General features: G+C 30.7%; 2 protein-coding genes across 2 annotated transcripts in view; one reads left to right on the forward strand and one right to left on the reverse strand.

Annotated features, from left to right (window-relative positions):
• LOC115889159 (heterogeneous nuclear ribonucleoprotein C-like 1) overlaps positions 1 to 23,195 on the forward strand; it is an 827,286-nt gene that overhangs the window by 672,978 nt on the left and 131,113 nt on the right. The window lies entirely within an intron of this gene.
• LOC115889160 (rutC family protein UK114) lies at positions 1,971 to 14,439 on the reverse strand. The gene is made up of 3 exons (XM_030909102.1): positions 14,211 to 14,439; positions 9,687 to 9,916; positions 1,971 to 2,179 (listed from the first exon to the last, which is right to left on the reverse strand). Exons 1-3 carry the CDS (start codon positions 14,366 to 14,368, stop codon positions 2,058 to 2,060), a joined length of 510 nt encoding a protein of 169 aa, XP_030764962.1. The 5' UTR covers positions 14,369 to 14,439; the 3' UTR covers positions 1,971 to 2,057.

A 23,195-nucleotide genomic window follows, 5' to 3' on the forward strand; every position in this document is an offset into this window, starting at 1 on the left:
GCGTTGTTAAGTTTTTAAAACTAAATATATTGTACTGTAAGTTTTTCTATTTACTAAATTTTGTGTTGCAATACTAAAAATAATACTACTGTATACAGAGTGTCTAAAAATTTAATTTAAAAAATTACTAGCTTTAAACGACAATAACTTGTTTAATTTAAATGGAACACGCAGTATATTTTACGTGAATCAGATATACGTTAATTGTCTATCAAATCGTATTATACCATCTTTTATTTCGCTTCCAATTTTCATAGAAACTCCATTTTCTTATAATTTAATTAATTAATTATAGATTATATAGGTACCCATGGAATATTAACATTTTTTTTTAAGTGACAAATTTACAAAATGTATCTACAGATGCTAAAAACGATAAAATTTCGAATTGAATGTGAACGTGTATGTTGTTATAGATAATCATACGTCAAAAAATTAAATAAAATTTCGAAGGTGTTACTTTTTACCACATTGTTTAATACACATAGAAAATGGCCACACCTCATGTCAACAATAGATTCGTGAAAGAAGAATAGAAACGAGTCAATACGAAAGACGCCATGATCGTGAATCAAACGTGTTAGATATTTCACGAACCAAATCAATAGTGACAAAGAAGTCGCAGAGGAAGTTGAAGTAAGGTTAGGTTTTATAATCATACTTTTTACCACATTGTTTAATACACATAGAAAATGGCCACACCTCATGTCAACAATAGATTCGTGAAAGAAGAATAGAAACGAGTCAATACGAAAGACGCCATGATCGTGAATCAAACGTGTTAGATATTTCACGAACCAAATCAATAGTGACAAAGAAGTCGCAGAGGAAGTTGAAGTAAGGTTAGGTTTTATAATCATATACTAAAATATATTAAAAAAATGTAACAATTAAACATTCGAACTTTTTTTTGCAACCAAGATTATAATCGTGTCAATTAATCAATAATAAGTCAATCAATATTTTCTAATGCGAGAATAGTGCAAAATATGCCTTTTATATTTTGCACTATTCTCGCATTAGAAAATATTGATTGACTTATTATGGATTAATTGACACGATTATAATCTTGGTTGCAAAAAGAAGTCGAATGTTTAATTGTTACATTTTTTTAATATATTTTAGTATATGATTATAAAAGTTATCTTCATATGCATAACAAAACCATAATTAAAATAAGTATAAATTCAATTTTTATATACAGCAATGAGTCTAATGAAAAGACATAAAATAGTAAATATTGGCAACTCTGTGAAGGGATATTGACATGAATGCCACAATTAATTATTTTCACTCGTCCTTTAATGTCGTAATATTTGGCACATTAGTGTACAACCTTCCACGAAAGGCACTTTATAGAAGACTGGCTGGCACGTGTGCCGTGTAAACAGCCTACGATCGCTGGACGATTTTCGTTTTTCACGAATGGCTTTTTGGTACTTTCGTAGCTCACGAAAGTGTGAGACATCAGCTAGTAATTATTTAGAATATTTTTAGCCAGCCTGTATAAGGTAGCCTTATTTTTATTATTGCAACACAATATTTAGTAAATAGAAAAATCCCAGTACAATATTTGGTTTTAAAAATACGCCTAGAGAAATGAAGCATTAAAATTTTTACTGCATTTTCACAAAATCTTAAATATTTTAAAATGGATTCTAATCAAATTTATCTTTAATTAATTTTTTTTTTAATTTTTAAACGATTTGATTTTTTACAATTTTAATATGATTTTCCGTGTAAGTCAAATGTTAAAGCGCTGAGTAAAACGTAGGTACCTCAAATCTCATGGAAATTGAAATATTGCCTCATAAAATATCTTACACAATGTGTTTTTTAAAAGTTTAATGCCCTAACGGCCAAAAACAACGAAGCGCTTGTGTATAGAGGTAAATTGTATCAAATGAACTTATTTTGATTTCGAAAATATGTAGTAGTTGTATGTAACGTATAAGCACAAAACGAAAATGTAAAATTAAAATTATATTACATGTAAAAAATATACGTATATAAATTACACTTAAAATATTTACGTAGTATAAATAAGTATAAGGGGTCTAATGGCAACAGATTGTTTTGATATTTCCCACGCCAGCAACAGCTTCGATCTCCACTCGGGCGTTCATAGGAAGTTTGCCAACTTGGAAAGCCGATCTTGCTGGATAATCCTTCGTGAAAACTGAAAAAAGACATTAAATTACTTTAAGTAACTGACAGATCTATGAAGTTTTTATTTCTACGCAATTTTAAATGGGTTAAATAAAATGTATACTTTTGTGGCGGATTCATTTCTAAAAAATATATAGGTGTATGTGGGATTTCCATACAAGTTTTTTGGAAATTGGAAGTCAGTAGGCTCAAAGCTTTAATTATCTGCTGATGATGCTAACATGGTTAGCGAAACGCGCGTCCAGTGCAAAAGTAAAATGTCGTAAAAAATGTCTATACCTATGTGGCGGATTCATCTCTCCAAAAAAAATCCTTTATGGGTATTTCGCCACTGCACTGCAAGAAAATCTACAAAATAAAATAGTTATTTTTTGTAAACACTTCTGCGTTAAACCTAAACGGACACTGCTTGTCAGAAGTTATATTTACAGTTATACAAATTTGCCTAACAAAGAATAAAATGCTTAACGTTTCGTCTTTTTTTTGTTTTAAAATGTCGCCTTACAACATGTTTTCTGACTCGTTGGACAGATGGCCAGACTTTAAATCCTTAAAAAAATTGAAGCCACTTAAAAAAGTGTTAAATCTTTTTAAGCAATACTAAAAGTTATTATACTACATACGTTACAAGTGAAATCAGATTTAGATTATTCTTTTAGAGTAGAAGAAAAAAAGAAAATAATGAAATACTCAACTTTGCACATTTCATTAGTTACTACACACTTTTGTTTTGATATTATTAAATACTTAATTTTATTAGTAAAAATGTACTACTAAGTACTCAACAAAATTAAGTTGTTTTACCATTTAATATAATCTTCGCGTATTGGTTATGCTGTTGTAATGGAGTGATTCTTTCCACAGTTAACCTGCTCGTGATTTTTTATTTTTTATTGCTACTTTTAAACTACGGTTGTGATTTCACTATCGTAATTTCCTCTATCAATGAGGGTATTCTCTAAGTTAAAAAAAAACAACGCTTTATTGTACAAAAAGCCAAAACAGCTTCATCGACAAAGCATTCACAAAACAAAAAAGGACAAAAACAAATATACAAATAATAAAAGTTTTTTTTTTTTAATTTTAAAAAATATTTTAAAATTATTTAATTTCGACAGTAACATCCAAATTTTAAATTTTATTTAGCGTTTAGCCTATAAAGGGAGGAAAAAATTCAAAATCATCAAAAATTAAGTCATGAACAATGAATAAGAATAATTATTAAATCAATCGTCTAGCCTAGACGAGAAGTATGAGTTTTGATTGTTTTGGTTTCAATTTGTTTAATGATCCTTCTTGGTTTAATTTTTACCTTCTTTCAATGTCTTTATTATAAAATTGAATGGCTGACAAAATTTTTAGTTCGCTGCTGTATCGATCGTAGAGTATGTAGACTGTAGAATGAGTGAAAAGGGTGGTTAATCACTACGACCTTAAAGATCTATTGTGTTCCCCTTCCTTGAGTTATAACTCATCATACATGAGGATTTACCTGTTATAGGGGGACAGGGTATTTCCCATCCTCCTCTGACAATAGATGTCTTCCTCCGATGGTATACACCCTTCCACGGTTGGGGTTTGGGCCTCGGTGTTCTTCACAGTCGAGGAGCTTAAGGCGCTTAAGGCCGAAGGAGCTGTATGTCGAGGCACCAGTGAGGTGGCGGCTGGAGGATCTGCCTCCATTTTTTCACCTCTTTAACTTTTCACTTCTTTAACCCAAACCAAACTTGACACCGTTGTTGTCCCGAATCAGTAATAGAATCTATAATATCCCTCTTTTTCTATTGCCTTGTTGGATTTGAAGTCAATTCCTATTAAGACCTAACCATTACCTTCCTCTCTCGAGTTGATGAGTGACCAACCAACTTGATGTCCTTACATTGGAGTTCTGATCCTGGATATCCTGGATAATAAGGCTCAGCAGAAAGACCGTGATGGTATGTTTTCTCCCTTCACTGCAACCAGTCCCGGCCTCTGCCAATTCTTAAGCTTAGGTGCCGTTTCCACAAAACAATCCGCCGATTCATAAAATATACAATCTATGAGGAGCATGCCCACCCGAAGTGTATCGCCGCAAAACGCAGCTGATCCACATTTTTTGGTTTTTGGGCCTACCAGGCTTGCGTTCTATCTAGCCACGCATCCCTTTGACCTTATCCCGCCATCGTAAGATTTAGGTTTTTGGTGAGGTTGTCTCCTCTTGGTCCGGGCGGTTAAGCCAAGACCACCTTCTACCAGTGAGACATGGCCACAGACCAAAAGAAAAGGTGCTATTGTTAATCACCTAGGAAAGATGTTAGCAGCATCAAGCAGCACAGGTTTCTGCATTAGGTGGTAAGTATTTTCAGGTATTCCAATTACTTTTAATTGTTATTCCAGGATAACCGGGATAATTCTGGGAATACCTGGACAGATTCCATTTGCCATATAGTTTTTATTTCTGCTCAAACCAAATCTTGATACTTTGTTATTTTTTCTGAAAATTTACATTGTATATTGTTGTTGTTAGGAATAGAAATATCAATTAGTAAAACTGTTTTTTTTATTTAACTATTGTTATTATTGATTTGATGATTGAAATGGTTAGTTTTTTTTTGGAGGTGTAAAATACCTTTACGTACGGAGTGTGGGACTCAATCTCTCCTTAAGCTGTCTGGAGGATACTACCCACTAAACGTCACCCCCTTGCTCCTGCCACGTCTACCTGGACCCTCTGGACGCATCTCCTCAAGTAGCGCCGGACTGTTCCTTTTTTGTCATTACCCCTGCTCTTCGCTGTATTTTGCCTCTAGTATATTTTGGGCCAGTTTTGAGATGGCTTCAAAGTTTTCTCTTCTTTCTGTTACCGATTTTAAGAAGGTATCTGCGGAGATGTTGCCACCAATCGTCATGCGTACCTCACATCTTTCCTGTTCCCATCTTGGACAAGCAAACATTGTGTGTTCTGGAGTATCATTGGGTTCAGCACAGTATCGGCATTCCGCGACTTCCCTCTTTCCAATTTTACAGAGGTAACTCCCAAAATTTCCGTGGCCACTCAATATTTGAGTAAGATAGAAGTTTACCTCTCCATGCTTTCTTTTAATCCACATATTTATATTTGGGATGAGCTTATATGTCCATCTTCCTTTTTGTGATACTTCCCATTCTGCCTGCCACTGCTGCACTGTGCGGTTTCTCTCCATCTCTCTGCTTGCCCTGGTTTGTACTTCACCCTTGAGAAAGAGTCGTTCTCTTTCTCTTGAGAGAAGATGCAAGGGCACCAGACCCGATATCACCAAGGCTGCCTCAAAGCCATGACTCTCTGTGCACCTTCAAGTCTTTTTTTATTTACGTGCATATTGGTTGCTTCGTTCCACACAGGTGCTCCATACATAATAATATTCTGGCACGCATATGCTAACACTCTTCTCTTTGCTGGTGTTGGGCCCCGAACGTTTGTCAGTATTGCGGACAACGCTTTAGCAGTTCGTTGTGATTTCAGACACACCTCCTTGATGTGCAGGCCCATCGTGAGTGCACGGTCTATGTGGAATCCAAAATTTATTATTTTATCCTTAAAATTAAACTTTATATGGTCAACTTTTCTCTTGCGGCTCAGTAAAATCACCTCTGTTTTTTCCGAGTCTTCGAGAATTTCGAGTCTGTGCTCACGCATCCATCTGGCTATGATCTTTAGTGTATCATCCACAGTCTGCATTAGGTCGAGGTCGTTTATTTTTTTGTTTCTTTTAGTTTTTTTTGTTATTATCACAGCAAGATCATCGGCGTAACAGATCAACTCTGTCCCACCTGGTACTTTTTCTAATTTTGTTATTGCTACTGTTGAAATGTAATTATTATGCCTGGGTATCAGAACTTGTATACTCTTTAGGGGTCATGAATAAATGATTTATGAACAATTACAAAAACGGTAGCTTATCCTTTTTTTTCCTATTTTTGAGATTTCTGGACTTTACAGCTTTAAACTCCTTTAAAAAACTCTTCATAAAATATAGACTAATCCTTTTTTGGCAAACCCCTTTCGTCTAATTAGATCAAGCGGAAAGTCATTCAAACATCGATATTTCACAAAGATATCGAAGAAAACGGCTGCTGTCGATAAACCGGCGTGCATAATTTACTCCGGATCCCCTTTTTCGGATCTTTTTCGTTTTTTTCATCTTACGCAACGGTCCGTAAAATGTTTCCTAATTAAATAATAAAAGTTTGAGTAGCGACGCAGCGCGAGGAAAAAAATGGAGTCGCTCCCAGTTTAGGGTAGCGTTACTCGCCGGAGTTAAAACGTTATTAACACTTTGTCGACTTTTTTCCCTTCTTTTTTAGCAGTTCTGGAAGACGAAGAGGGTGAACGTTTGCAAGAGGGTGATTTTTGACGGTTAAATATTGGACGAAAATTAGGTTTCGGTGAAAGTATTAAGGGGAGACTTCTTCCGGTTCTATTTTTTTTCTTTCTTTCGTGATGTAGTTAAAAGTAACGGTACAGAAAAAATTAAGTATACAGGGTGTATAAAAAGAGTGTATTCAAACTTCCGCGGATGATGACAGATAAAAATAAAAGAAAGAGTTCCTACGAACACACTACCCTGAGATGCTTCGCGAGGAAGTTACAGGCCTCACATAGAACAGACCTTGTCAATTTTTAGAGCATGTCTAATATATAACTACATTGCTATTTGTTTCATTACACTCCATTCAAATTCCTATTAGATACCTATCCAAAATTTCCTTCCGGTTAATCGAGGGGTTGTTTTTTATCCAGATTGTAAAACACCCTGTGCAATAATTTCGTGTGTAAATTTTCCTAAAATATAATTTTACGGTAAGAACTATGTCTCCTGAGCATCTTGTTTTTTGGAGCACGTCAGTGCATGCTTTGGTTAATTTTTAAGAGCGAAATGAACTGATCACGATCAATTTACATTTTTTTTTCAGTTAACATTACTTTTGATGTAATTTTTTAAAAAGACGAGATGGTTTTGGTGACTATTGTCGTAACGTCATATTACGCTGCATCAGATACTCTATACTAAATTTAAAAAAAAAAAACGTTAAAGACTAACGTTACAGTCCTGGTTTTAATAAACATTAATAACGATAACAGAACTAACGATATTAAGGAAAACATCTGTAATACTGAAGTATACAAATAAAAAAAAATTGTAAAAAATACCCTAATACTTTGTATCCCCTGGCTGCTATAACTGCCTGTATACATTTGTTCATACTGTCATTGAGGCTGCATAGGTATATCATATTGCATTATGTTTTCCCATTTTTCTTCAAGGACCAAACGAAGTTCATTTAATGAAGCTGGTAACGCTTCGCGACTTCTAACCCTCCTGCCAAGCATTTCCCAAACGTCAAACATGATGGCTAGTTCATAGTAGTATATAGTTCACAATAATTACCAAAGCTGCCTTGTCATATTGAAAAAAAAACTTCAACAATCAATTATAATTGAAGAAATCGCAGATTGTTGGTGGCAAGTTCATTTCGCTCTTAAAAATTAACCAAGAGATGTATTGACATGATCCAAAAAACAAAATGCTTAGGACATGGTTCTGACCCTAAAATTATATTTCAGGAAAATATACACACGAAATTATTACACAGGGTGTGTCAAAGTTAGGGTAAAAAAACAACCCCTCGATTAACTCTGCATAATATATGCCAAATACTAAAGTTTATAAAAAACTGAGTTTACAAATTAAAGTTGATATAATTATATACAGCTTGCTAAAAAATTAATGAAAATAGGGCTAAAAATAACAAAAATATAAATTTGACTAAAATTTTCTCTGTTGCGTTTTTTTGCATCTGAGTGTAGTAGTTTATGTCCACGGAATTTTGGGGCACCCTCTATATTATTTTATGCAACATAATTTCTCTAAAAAGATTACTTTTTTAATTATTCATTAATATATCCGTCAGTTTATTAATGTAAGTAATTAAGTTTACATTCGTTTCTCAACCAGTCTATATTGCCTCCATAAACATAATAACTTCATAGATATTTTTAAACTCTTAAATTTTCGTCCGCCCTCCAAATACCTGGTAAGTATATTATGTAGATAAATCTTAACTTACATTAAAATAACATAAGCAGCTATTAATCGAGGAACCTAACCGTATTTGTTTACTTTCAGTATTAACTCCATTTGACTGTTTAATTATGTCTGCTTAAGAGTCCGTATACATGATATGTATAGTAGTTTATAATAAAACTGTTACATGATCACACGGTATGATCAAAAAAAAAACAGCGTACAGTCTAGCTGGCTTGGAAAATAATTCCAATCGATGACATTTCCCATATAATTTTACATATAAAATGACAGCCATTTTTATTTCAAAGCCATTGCTGACGCCGTTTTTTTTTCGATCATATTGTATAGAACATAGATTAAGCTAGGGTTGCCAACCGTCCTCTAATTCAAAGGACAGTCCTCTTTTTATCTCACTGTCCTCTTTTCTCTCGTGTATTAAAAATGTCCTCTTTCTTACATACCAAACTCAAAATCTAAAAAATATTCGTCTATCGCCACAATGCTTTAAAAATTGTTAATCTGTGTTTTTCCCTAGTATTCTCTTTCGCACTCGTTTGTACAGAAAAGAAAATGAAGAAATATTTATGCACAAGAAATATTTGTTGAAGCAATAAACATGTTTAACTATTTAATGTTTACTAACTGTTACAAGTTTTAAAAAAAAGTTTTGTTGAGAATGTTTTTTTTTATTTTAACAAGTTTTGAGTAAAAATATTTTTAAAAAAGTAAGAAAGATCATCAATCGCATACCGTTGACATAACTAATAATATAATAATTTTGGCGAGTTTTCAAAAAATGTTCGCTTGTACCTCTTTTTTACCCTGTCGTCTTCTATCTTCTGTTTTGAAAGCTGGCAACCCTAGATTAAGCAATTATATATTAATCCCGTCAAAAACATAAAATACCAAGTCTGGAATATCAGTTCTTCCACTACAAAAATTGATGAGATATCATGTAAAACCAAGTCACTTATTTTAGATCGTTTATATTTAAACACCTCTTCAACAACTTTGTTAAAAATTGTTTTCTAATTAAAAGAGAAAAATGAAATGTTTTTAAAGAGTTAGAGGAAGTCTTAATGAAGTCTATATTTTCTTCTTACGCGGTGCATGTAATTTTAATATTTATTCATAATCAAATAAAAAACGTCTAATATTTTTTACACCAACCATCAAATATAAATTAATATATATGAAGAATAATATTTACAATATACAGATTATATTTACATTCTTTGTTAGCTTATTCAATATCAGCAATGTGGTTTACAATGTTTCTCAAGCGTATACACATTTTCGATTACAACGTGAATATGATATACTGTATGATCGATAAAGTGCGACATAACAAAGTTTCCAAAGATCATCTATTTTCAAAAAATTATTTTTACTGAATATAATTATCGTGTTAATGGGTAGTATCTGTAGGTAAGAATTTTTCGAGGTAACACAAAAGTAGATACTTACATTCTTTGTAGACCTCGTTGATGGCAACAAAATCGTTAATATCACTCATGAATATGGTCGTTTTGACAACTTTATCGAATGCGGAGTTCGAGGCAGTCAATATGTGACCCAGGTTCTTCAGGGCTTGCCTGGTTTCAACACCCACGTCGCCTTCTACTAGTTTCATCGTGTCTTTGTCCAGGCCCAAACAACCAGAAACGTACAGGGTGGACTCTAGAAGGACAGCCTGGCTAAAAATAATATTTAATGTTAACAATTGTTTAAGATTTTATATGAATTCAAATATTTTATAAGACACTAGCGTGTACCGGCGACTTCGTTCGCGTCGAATTAATCATTTGTAATAGTGCTAATAAAGCAAAGCAAGAATTTCCATTAACATACAAACTGGATAAAATTTTCTCACATTTATGTCAGCATGAGAAAAAACAATATGGCGATATTATTATATAACCTGGTAATATTTGAGGGGTAGTTTCATCTCGTTGGAATTTGACTTTCGAAAAATCCGTTTGCCAAAAATAAGCTTTTTACGTCAAGCAGTTTAAGCAGAATCGGGGTTAAGAAATTACCCAACTTTTTGGAACAGCCTGTATGATTTTCTAAAAAATTTCAAAATATGTAAAAAAAAAACAAATAAATTATGCTTGTCCAAGAGTTTTCCCGAAAGACTAACCGTTTTTTAAATAACAAATATTGTAAAATTTAAGGGGCTTTTTCACCCTCTTGGAATTTGAGATTCGAGAAACCCCTCATCGAACCTCTACACCCCACAGTCAATCCGTTTGCCAAAAATTTAGGAGATCTGAGTTGCGCGACAGGGAAACAAAATGCGATGCCATTCGTCCTAATTTAATCTGCCACTCTCTTTTTATTACCTTTCTCTATGGTAGAAGTATGTAGTTTGCAAACGACCTATTAGAACGATTATTTAGTGGGATTGTCTGGTAAGAACCAAATGAACTAGCAGAGGTAAACTAGATGTTTATCTCTGAAACTAGTTTGCGCGAATTATTTGAAAAGCTTGCGCTAATTAGTTAAAAGAAAAAGAACTATAAGCATACCTCTAAAGCCTAACAGCACCCCTATCGTAGAGAAGATGAAATCCATAAAACAGTTAAAACAGTTTTAAAATTCGAAGTGAATGTGTTTCATGTGATCATATACCTGAATCAGAAAGGCGCAATATCTTAAAGAAAGTAATTTTCTAAAGATAGATTTTGTTAGTAAGTTAGTACGTACACTTCGTGAGTGCTTAAGAAAATGGGAAGACATTGGTTTCCTGTTTGCAGGACTTGCACGTTAAGAATATAATAAATAATAACTTAATAGCATAATATGCTACATACATAATAGAGGTAAGCTTTTTCTATTATTATGTGTGGGATAACAGTGCTATTGGCAAACACTATTAAACAAGAAGCGTGACTTTGCAATATTCTTTGGGTGGCGGTGGGTAATAAATAACATTTAGGTGAATTTTTTTTTTTTAATTTTTAGTTAAAAAATATATCTTAAAAACGTGACAACATTTGCGTTCGTGGAATACTGTAGTTTTGAACTTTATTGTTTATCTAATTTTATGTTTCTTACTTATTTGTAACACAGCTTTAAACGTCTAGCAGTTTAAGCAGAATCGTGATTACTCAATGGTCATATTTTATGAAATACCCTGTATAAATTTATAAAATATCTTAAAATATGTATAACAACAAAATAAAATATACGTAGTTTTTCCGAAAAACTCGCCGGTTTTTGAATAAAAAATATTTTAATATTTGAGGGATAGTTTCACCCCCTTAGAATTCGAGTTTCGAAAAATCCCTTCTTATCGAACCTCTACACCCTAAAGTCAATCTGTTTTCCAAAAATCAGCTTTTTACGTCAAGCGCTTTAAGCAGGATTGTGATTAATCAATGACCAGATTTTTCGAAACACCCTGTTTACATTCTTAAAAAATCTTAAAATATGTAAAAAAACAAAAAATATACGAGTTTAAGCGTTTTTTCGGAAACTTGGCCATTTTTTAAGTAAAAAATATTGTAATATTCGAGGGGTGCTTTCACCCTCTTGGAACCTACACCCTAGAATCAACCTGTATGCCAAAATTGAGCTTCTTACGTTGAGTAGTTTGAGCAGGATCGTGATTAATCAGTATGTTAGTCACTTAAGGATTTTATTGTCGGATTTATTAACGTATTATTTATTAGTATAGATTAACAGATATTGCTGTCTATCTTTATTAAAATTATTTAATATAACACAATATGTTATTTATTTGTTATTAGAACGAATAATTTTTATGTAGAGGGTGATTGGCGGCGATGGCACTTTAGAGAACAGGTGAGAATTTTTATGAAAATTTACATAAAGTCATCTGCTCGATAATACTAAAATATTTTCAGCATTACCATTCGAAAAGTGGTAGCATCTTTCTTATTTTAAATAGAACACCCAGTATATTATTACATTTCTGGAAACTACTTTCATATCTCATAATTTTTCTATTATACTAACCTATATCCCTAGCATTTTTTGAGATAATAAATAAATCGTCTAAAATTGACAAAAATATGATCTTGATTAACTATTGGTACAATCATGAATTGAACATTTTAAAAGTTGAAATTTGGACTATAAGTTTACTAAAATCGATATATTCGATCTGTCTAAATAACCGTTTGTTATAAAATTGCTCTATATCTTTGTTATTTTAAATTCAACCCTATGTATATTATTTAAAAAATCAAAAGACTAATAAAATTTCTGTTCAACGATATATCATGTACCTAAACCTTGCGACTTCTTTAGTAGAGCCTATTTAAAAATTAATAATTTTATTATTGTAAATTCATTAAAAGAATTTCGTTACCATAACAATTTCAGAAATTTAGCAGGTAAACTCTAATTGATATACTTATAAAGTTTGAATATTTGTCATGGTAACGATTTTTATGGTAAACGAAACAATAATTATTATAATAATAAAAAATAATAATTATTATAATACAACTATTATCAAATGTAATACCACAAGATGTTTCGGTATTACCGAATAATACTTTTACCTGACACGAAATGCGTTACCCGGCAACACTACGACTCTAAAGGAGAAGTAGTGTTGCCGGTATCGCATTGAGTGTCAGGCAAAAGTATTAGGTAATCCCGAAACATCCAGTTGTATTCAAAAGATTATACAACGAAATAAAGTACATATATCCTTCTTATCTTCAACATTTTTATTAAATTATTTCAATTTTGAAACTTCGTGCAAGGCAAAACAGTAAACTGCTTCCATACATATTTGTCTGAATGCTCGGTATTTCTTGGCTTCACATTTTTAATAGCATCGTCAACTTGAGACAACAAAATTTTACCAAATCTTTCTTTTGCTATTTTGTAATAAGAATCATATAAGAATTGACGGAATATTTTGTGGAACTGACAGAAATGACTTCTGAATTAATATTTCAAAAAATGACAATTACAATATGGCCACCAAGCGATAATCACTTAAATGATTATCACTTATTAATCACATCCTTCTATATAGGAAAAATATACATAGAGTTGTATAATATTTTAAACTTATTTACTGAAGAAACCAAAAGGTTTAAAAAAGTTTTTTTTGAAATGCAATTTTATTTCGGTTTTGATTTTTTAAATAATATACATAGGCTTGAATTAAAAATAACAATAATTTGAAGGATTTTATAACAATCGGAAATAAGTATTTTTTCTGACCCCCTGTTTGATATCGAATCAGTTCATTTAGACAGATAAATATGTCGACCAGTCGAATTTCCTTAACCTATAAACCAAATTTTAGCTTTCAATATGCCGAATTTTTTTTTCACTGTAGGCATAACGACAGTTTTGTTGTAAAACTGAACGATCTTGTGAGTTCTCTTAACGGTTTTCATTCCGTCTTAATTCAGTTCATATAAAACGGGCAGTTTTTTCGTCTACACACAGGGATCTACTTTATACGTTTGGACTGAACAAGAAAGACTGACAGCTAAAACGTAATGTGTAGACGCAGCTTTCGATCCTATTTTTATTAAGTAAATATATTTTAAAAAGTGTTCAAACACAAATATGATGTTATAAAATCTGATAACTGTATTTACAATAGAATTATAAATATTATGTTCAAGGTAAAAAGGTTCTTAAATAATAATAATTACTAGTATTAATACTAATTGAAAATCGATAGGTTGCATGTTGTATGTAATAGTAGATATCTCTATCTGTTTATGGTGTGATTAAAATGAATTATTATTAAATACAATAAACTTAAAATTAAATAAAAATAAACGTCTCTCTGAGTATTTTTATCATAGAAAATAAAATCCTGAACTTATTATCTAGCCTAAATGATATATCATCAGAAAAACTTAATTATCCATATTGTACTTCTTAATAGTTGTTATAATAATTATTATATGCTTATGTATAAATGCTAGTGCTGTGGTATTTTGTTCTATGATGGTTACATTACTATTTACACAGTAAACCACTTACTTGTAAGGGGCTATAGGCCTAGGTGCGTTGTTCGTATTGATGATTTTCCTAGTAAGAGTCATCCCCGCACTATTCTGCAAACTAAAAAAATGTAAACTGTCCCTTGACACTGACAATTGGACCACTTTCTTCAACAGACGTCCGTAAGACAATGACATTTGGCTAAGTCATATATACAAAGCGCTATCAATAAATAGATAATACTGTAATGTCTGTAATTATTTCGTAAACTAGCGCAATTTAAAAATGTTTACTCGATCCAACTGTTACGGCAATATTTGAACAGACGAGATTCCAACTGTGACGTTTGACCTTTCACTTAACTCATTGATAACAATGATAACATGGCAACTGATTTAATAGTTTATTTTTTAAAAATCACGAGACCGGAAGGGAAAGATTTATATTTGTTTTTTTTATATTTCAAATTTGTTTTGATATACACAAAAATAATATATCTGTCTAAATTTGATATTTTTTTAGATTTATATGAACTTCTGATTTTTTTGTTATTTTTGAAAAAGTGGATTTTCACAATATTACTTCGTTTCATATAGCAATAAAATACAGGGTGTCTCAAATTTGATGGTGGCTATTGGGATCTCGGAAACCGTAAAGGCAGGTTTGGTTTGGTCCACAGTCAAGTCAACTGATTACTTGAATTTATTTCGTATGAATGTAATACCCTTGATTATGTATAAATAGATATACAATGAGCGCTTAGTAAAATACTGTCTTCTAGATGGCGCCTTGCCCGTTTTGCATTTTTGTATTCCCCTACGATTTTCTTTGAGGGGAATCCGTTAAACCCGCCCATCGTTCAAAAATGGAAGGGCGCGAGGTCACATCTATTGGGCTACTTATTAGCACGTTTCACGCATGTTTTACGAAAATAGCTTTATCCTTGTTTGTTTCCAACTGTGACAAGAAAAAAAGAAAAAAAAGTCATATTCGTTTCTAAATTCGGCAGTTTTGTTTATCTTTCTCGACTTCTGATTTCGTTTCGTTTAGGTTATGTCTTAAAAAATAATTATTTATAATCTTTTGAGTTGAAATATACCTTAATGCATATCTAAATAATTAAAAAATCAATTTTTTCGTCCCTCGCGAAGAAACGAAACAGTATTTTTGAATATTTGGATTACAAACTATTATTTTATGAGTTTTATGTGTTGTGTTTACGTGATGTGTAATGTGTATTTTGTACCTGTTGGATAATATTTTGAAACATATTTAATTAAACAAAAAGCATCTGTATTACAGGTGAGTAAATACTGTTCATATTTATTTCCTAAATTCATATAAATTTGTTTTGAATCACTCTTGGTTTTAGAGTTTTTTATCTTAGAGTTTTACCTCATAGAGTCTGAGATAAGTTTAATAATAAACATTAAATTTGATAGATTGATAGATAGATTAAACGATAATGGCCAGTTGACTTAAAAATTTAAAAAATGCTGATTTTTTATGCTATAAATTATGTTTCATTTCTTACTTTGCTTTTTGGAACTGTCAGATATATTGTGTGTATTTTATAATTTTTCTTAATTAATAACGTAAAATATTGTTTATCTACAGTCAACCCTGTGTTTTAGATAAAACTTCATATCAGATTTCCTATTTTATATTTTCACTCAAATCATATTTTTTTGTAAAAAATAGGTATGCTTGCATGCAAAAAAGTAGCGTAAATTTAACAAGGAGGTATTTTTTATAGATATACAGGATGATTCATAGATTTAAATACATATTTACTTTAGAGTTGTATAGTTTGTCAAAAAGAAAGGCTATATTTTTATTTTTCTTGGTGAATTTGTCAAAAAAATTGTCATTCCAGAAAATACTATAATGTAGGGTTCCCAACTTGAGCATCGGCGATTCGGGACAATTATTTTTAAGTTTTTTAAATAATTGAAACAAAACATTAAATATTAGAAATTCAAAATATATTATATGTAAAATGTGATTTTTGAAAGTCCCAGCCAAAGACTAAAAATTTTCTTGGGACTCTTTCTGGTCCTAGGTTAATCCCGGTCAAACCAGGACAGTTGAGAACCCTACTATAATGTCGTAATCATTATAGAGTTCATTTTGACCATTTTTGGATTAAATAATAAATTTTTTGTTTTATATAATAAAATATATATTTAAAGCCCTTTCTAAGTTAAAAATAAGTAATATATGGAAGTTTTACTGGAACTAGTTTAAGAGGTAATGTTCTCTTCATATAATTATATAAAAAATATGCTAAATTCCTAAATTATTTATATGATTAAATTTTCTTTATATTATTTTTTTTTGTATATTATATACAGGATGAGTCAAAACTAGATTTTATATTTTTCTTTGCTATTTCAAATGGAACACTTTATTTTATATCATAAATCAACAAATCTTTTATCCAACTTTTGTTTTGTTAAGATCTATATCCCAAATTAATAGTTATTGAATTGTTCTCAATAATTGTCTCTTTGAGAATAAACATGATTTGTTTTTCGCAATTTTTATTAAGTAGGTTTGTCGTTAAAAGTGATGTATCTATTATTACTTTATCAGCGACAAAAATTAAGAATTAGATGCCTAAAATAATTTCCTAATTATTTTTTACTTAGCATTATCATTAAATATTATTTATTTTATCGCTGCAGCTGAAAATAATTATGTATTCCAAAGAGAGGACATTACTGTATAAATATCGATTATTGGATTTAAAAATTATTTTTCAAAACAAAGTTGGAGAAAACTACGTTTATGTCATAAAATGTGGAGTTCTCTTTGAAATAATCGAGAAAAACCCAACATCTAGTTTTGACGCCACCAGTATATATCATGCATTATAGTTGATTACATACGTAGTTTTGTTTGGTGAAAATGAAACTTTCTAAAAGTATTCCCAATTAAAACATATTAAGAATTTCCTACATTATAATTTTGAAAGACGTTTGAGTGGGCAGACAATTTGGTTTAAAATAATCATATGTCTAAAAAATTTAGTCTAAAATAATCAAAAACCACTTAACACATATAACTCGCTTTTAAAAAATCTAAAAGAAATAAGTTTGTTTATTATATGTATATTTTATTAAATTATTATAGGTGTGACTGATAAGTGGTCGTACTCGCCACTTTAACCAACCATTGTTGGGACCATGGTAGGACCTTCAGAGATTATAATGCGAATTTTTCATACCATGTAAATCTATATACATATATTAATAAATGCGTTTGTTTTATTAAATTTGTTTTCTTATATGGTATGAGCGAAAAAAAACGGCGTCTATTTGTTTATGTACAAATATATGACATCGATATTCATTTCCAAGCCACCTCTGACGCCGTTTTTTTATCGTATGGTATACACTTACATATCTCTTATCCTTTAAATCCGATTTATTTCTAATAATTTAAAAATAAGATACCTGATTGATTCTTTCGAAATATTATAAAATGAGATATCAGGAAATAAATAAAGTTAATTATCTCGTTTGTTTTGGGAATTCACAAAAAAGGGTATAGAGAATCTTAAGAGACACAGTTCAAATATTATTTTTGAGTATAATGGGTGCTTTCAAAAAATGTGGCGGATATAATGTAACATGTTTTTTAATGCAAAACTCTTATTTATAACCTTTATTTTATTTTCGATTCTGCCTAAAATTCTATAACTTTTTTTTATAAATAACGTTAGTATTTGCAAAAAAAATTATTCCTATGTTACATAATTGTCAGTTGTTTCCGAAGTTGGGCTACACAAATTTGGTAGGAGTGTTTTACAGAGGTGAAGAAAAAGATATATGTAAAAATACTTGGAGTTAGATGCTACACTGTGTTCAAACAGATTTTTTTGGCTGATCCTATATATTATTATTTTTTCTAGTGCTTTTACAAAACCTTTCAACATTTGTTAAGAAAGTATATTAAGTACATCTATACTCTATACAGCTTGCAATCTGTTCTGAATTTTTCAACTTTTATCCTTCTTTTACTTCATTTACACTAGGTATAACAAGTTTTGCCATGACAAAACAAAAATTATTTATTATTAAGCATTAAAGTAATTTATATAGTTATATGACATTATTAATAGAAATTGAAGAATTTTGTAAAATCTATCAGAAAAAATTATAATATACCGGGTGTTTTTCAAAAGTGGCTTGATTGACGTATTCAATTAGTTTCGGTTATTTCTTGTTTCACCGGAAATGACTACAACTTGGTTTTTAAATGGTACCGTCGGTATTTTTTTACTTTATTTGACAGAATATGGCATTGTGAATAGAATAATTTAATGTCAACTTTTGACATATTTACTTAAAAAATTGTATTTTAAATTACAATCTAGAGTGCCATGATAAAAAACAACATGTAACCGGTCGTAAAGGTAACGACAGTTTGACTCGATATACGAAGTGTGTGGTACCAAATTACCTATTTACCAGGTACCAAAAAGGAAAAGACACAAAAAATATTAGACGATCAAATCAATTTTTCCGAAGCTCCTTGATTAAAAATTAATGGTTTTAACACAGCCATGACACTAGATTGAATTTTAAAATGCTATTTTTTTTAATTGAAAATGTCAAAAGTTGACATATGATATATGTCATTCTATTCAGAATGTCATTTTCTATCAAATAAAGTATAAAAAATACTGAGGGTACCATTTAAAAATCAAATGTTGTACTCGTATACATTTCCGGTGAAACAGGAAGTGACCGAAACTAACGGAATACGAATCAATCTCGATTTATGTTATATACCTACTAACATTCCGAATTTGGTAAACCCCGAATTTAATTTTTTTATCTGAAAAAATAAAAAAGTTATAGAGGTGAACCGCTTTTGAAAAAACACTCAGTATAGGCTGCGTCATTGAAAGAATCTGCAGATATTTTTCTATTTTAAATACGTAGTCGAATTTCAAAAATATATATTGAACACCCTGTAGCTCTACATAAATATCTACATATAAATATCACCAACATTTTCTTCATCAACAAATTGAAATATTATAAAACTAGTTTTAGGTTACACCATTATACAAGAAATATACGTAAAAAAAGTAATAGAATTTTACGCAGAATCTAAAATAAAATAGGATGTTACATTTAAAAAAAATTCACAGTCCTTTACAAAGATGCAACCGGGGGGCATTGAAAATGATGAATAAAAACGTAAAATTATGATTAGTGTTAATATGAGCGTATTACATACATATGTTTAAATAACGAACTTAACAAAAAACAACAGATTTAAAGATTCACTGAAAAGTAGTAATGTTAACATTAAATAAAACATTATCAATAATAATTATGCGATCGCACCTATCCGTAAAACAAACAAGCAAAAAAACAAAATAACATACAAAACATCAGGTTAACATGATGACAGATCATGATTGATGACAGATAAAGAATTCTTACGGAAAGTTACACCTTACGATATAATTTTTTAACTGTTAAAGGCAAACCCCATTTAAACACAAAACTTTTTAATACCTACTACTGTATCTAAAAGACATTTTTTTTTAATTACTAAATTCTTAGCCACACTTCTGTTTTTCCTGGCTGTTGTGCGTCACGTCACAGATTAACAGGCCCACGTTTGCACCACAAGGCGATGCTGCAGACCACTAGGTAGACCGGTCGTAGAAATTTATGTTATACAACTTGTAGTCAATCTACACAAATATTATGAAAAACTTTTTTTTTTCTTTTAAAATATGTTCAGATTTTGTAAAAAGTATAAGTCAAAATCTCAAAACTTAAATTTGATATGAGTTTCATAGTTTTTAACTAATATAGTGGCGAATTACAAAAATTCCTTTTCAATGAAAATTAATCAGTTAAATAAAATAATTTGATAAATTACTGGCTTTTTCCTGCGACTACGTTCGCGTTACACCTCGAATCGTTCATGCATTGATTTAAATGATTGTTTACTTCTTTATAGAGAGCTAGTGAGCATAGATGTTTTTTATTTTTCATCTCCTTTTTATTTATTAAGAGCACTAATACTCTCTTTATAGTTTATTTTTTATTCTTTGAATGATAATTGAGGAAGATATATTTCGTTATGATGTCACTAAATAAACCCTGGTATAAAATTTTATACTGTCTGGTTTATAATGTTATAGTATTGCATTTTCGTACAGCAAACTTCCATTCCCTTTTCTACTCCCTAAGTGTATAAATTTCATAAATTTGCTTTATCTTTGTGCCAATTTTTATGTGTATAATCCAGAGGTCACCAAGTTTTATATAAATTTTTACTAACTTTACCCATTTGGTTGATGAATTTCAAAAATTTCTTCTAATTATTTTTGTAGGATTTCATTTTTCTAGACCAAATAGTAAGGAATTTTCATACAGCAAACTGTTCCGACATAATTTTACTCTCTAAGAGGATGAATTTCCTAAAATCGCTTTGTGTAGCTAATTCACTAATGGCGTTTAAACGAACCTTTGTGCTAATATTTATGTATCTAAACCTGGCGGTATGAACTCACTCCTAAAATATCTAAAAACTTAAAATATAATCTAACTGACACACCACTGACAATGACAAATAATTTATTTCTGGAGGTATTGTGTGTAGGTGTTTTCAGGTATGTTTTAGTATTTAGTCGTTTTACACAAAGAAATAGCCATTAAGCACTATAAAAATACTTCATAACAAATCTACACATATATACATTTCATTCAAAAAAAGAATCATCAAGATTGGTGAAGCGGTTTCGGCGGGATGGATGCAACAAAAAAAACCTTTGAGGTTTTATATATGTATGGATTAATTATTTTTCCAACATATTTTACTTTGCAAATTTTTATAAATATTCAGACTCGCCAATATCGTAGTCCACAGTGTCCAGCCTGTTTAGCCAAACGTAGGCCGATTCCTCTTCGGAGGCGTGCGGCGTCGCGTCGTGACCCTGGCTGATGGAGGAGTCTGAAGACGCTCATCCGCGCAGAGGAGCAAGTTGACTGCGTAGCGTATTGCGTATTAATCGATTCTGAAACTTTTTATCTCATTTATAACATATTACGCAAGTTTATTATCTTAATCTCGATTTTAATAGATAAATATGTGAAATGCCACCTGAGTATCTTCCGCCATGACATGTTTTTACTTTTTTGTTATGGTAAAATGATTTTTATAAACTTTATTCAATAAAGTATATTTTCCTCCATTTGGTGATTTTTTAATTTTAAGCGAAAATTAAGTATAACATTTTAGGAAAAAGAAACACTGTAATATTTAAAAGAATAAGAAGAAATTAGTCTTATTTTGAAAGAAAAATATAGAAAAAACTACTTTCACAAAGTCTTTATACTAACAGAATCTGGTGACATATACGCAGTCTCGCCGGAAACATTACTTATTACTGCATAGCAGAAGAATATCTACTTTTAATAATGAACACTTCAAATACACCAGTAAAAACATTCATTATTTGAGATTAAAACTCGAATGAAATTATAAATATTAGTCACCTATGTTATTTATATAGGCCTGTTTAACGACTTAATAAGTTACCTAACGAAAAATCTGTGCGCGTACCTACCACTATTACTACAAAGGTTAATTTTAAAAATATGTTACCTAGATAAAAACGCTAAAATTTTAATGGTAATATGCATTATTGGCCTTATAATGCAATTAGTTGGAATTATTCTTCTTTAAATATAATTTAACGACTTTTAAGTTACCTAGGAAAAAATCTGTGCGTACCTACCACTATTGATACGGTTGAATTCGTTAAATGTATTTTATATTATTCATTAGTATTAGGTAATTATATTGGAATCAAGCTTGGCATTAGTGAGGCATTATATGAGAAATTTTAGTATTTAATATGTATTTTGGCATTACTTTGGCTTAGTATACAGACATTTGTCAGCGGTTTACTCCTTGTAGATAATCAAAAAGTTTTTAGATAAAATTTGCTTTTATGTCAGATCATTTCTATGAAAAATTACATTAGATTTTTATTAAAGACGCTGGGTAATTAAAACATTGACTAATAAAGCTTGTCCACTTTAAATAAAGGGTCACGAAATATCCTCCTTGGAGTGTTTGGGTTAAGGGGTGTATAATAAATTAATCCAAACCAATCATGAAAAACCAATCAGGAAAAAATCCAAAACCTACCGTTGTAGGAGGTATAAGATGATTAAACTTATATAATGACAACTACTTATTGGATAACAAATTAATTACTACTGTCAGCTACTGTCTAGGTAGAATATACCTAGAGTACCTACACCTACCTATGATGTAGGTACATTAAAGCTAATTTTGACTTTACGTCTCACTTCGGTGTCACAAGCTGAATTTTTCAGGGATGGAAGTACAGTACATGATATGGGGACCCTTATTCCGAAAGTAGTACAAAATTAGACCGGGTAAAAGGGCAATCATCAAAAATCGATATATTAATACCACCGTATAGAGAAAACAAATACTTATGTTTTGATCCAGTACACAATAAAGTCTTCGTAGGGAGTAATTTTTTATAATTATTTACAAAAAAACATTTCCATTAGCGTTTATGACCAAAAAAACTTTAAACATGAATAACTCATTTCAATCATGCGAAAATTTGGTTTAAAAATAGACTTTTTTTAATATAACTTTCATTTAACGTAAAACGAAGACCTAAATGAAAAAAAGAAACAATTTAAAAGTTTCGCTTATGTCTTGACAAGGTATCAAAGCAAACCCCATATTTTTTGCTTTTAAACTAATAAAGATATATCAATAAACAATTAGCGATGTAATGGTTTTGCGCGCGCTGGCCGACTGCCGCCGCTGCGCCAGATTTCTATACCCTTGTATATATGACGTCATGGTGTGGCAAATGTAGCATTTTAATTCGAGTTGGGCTCCCTTATATAGGATAACAGAAACATTTTCAATGTTAAAAACATTATGTTAAATCCGCCACACTTTTTAGAAAGTTACAGACGTAGGTAGGTGTAGTTT

This window comes from Sitophilus oryzae, unplaced genomic scaffold (genome assembly GCF_002938485.1).
Source record: "Sitophilus oryzae breed Bouriz unplaced genomic scaffold, Soryzae_2.0 scaffold_811_pilon_pilon, whole genome shotgun sequence".
Lineage (NCBI taxonomy): Eukaryota > Metazoa > Arthropoda > Insecta > Coleoptera > Curculionidae > Sitophilus > Sitophilus oryzae.

Coding starts and splice junctions, on each gene's coding strand:
- LOC115889160 (XM_030909102.1), bottom strand. CDS start 14,368: ATGTCATTGTCTTACGGACGTCTGTTGAAGAAAGTGGTCCAATTGTCA. Junction 9,917..14,210: donor AGGCCTATAGCCCCTTACAA/GTAAGTGGTTTA, acceptor TATTATTTTTAG/CCAGGCTGTCCTTCTAGAGT. Junction 2,180..9,686: donor CAACGAGGTCTACAAAGAAT/GTAAGTATCTAC, acceptor GTCTTTTTTCAG/TTTTCACGAAGGATTATCCA.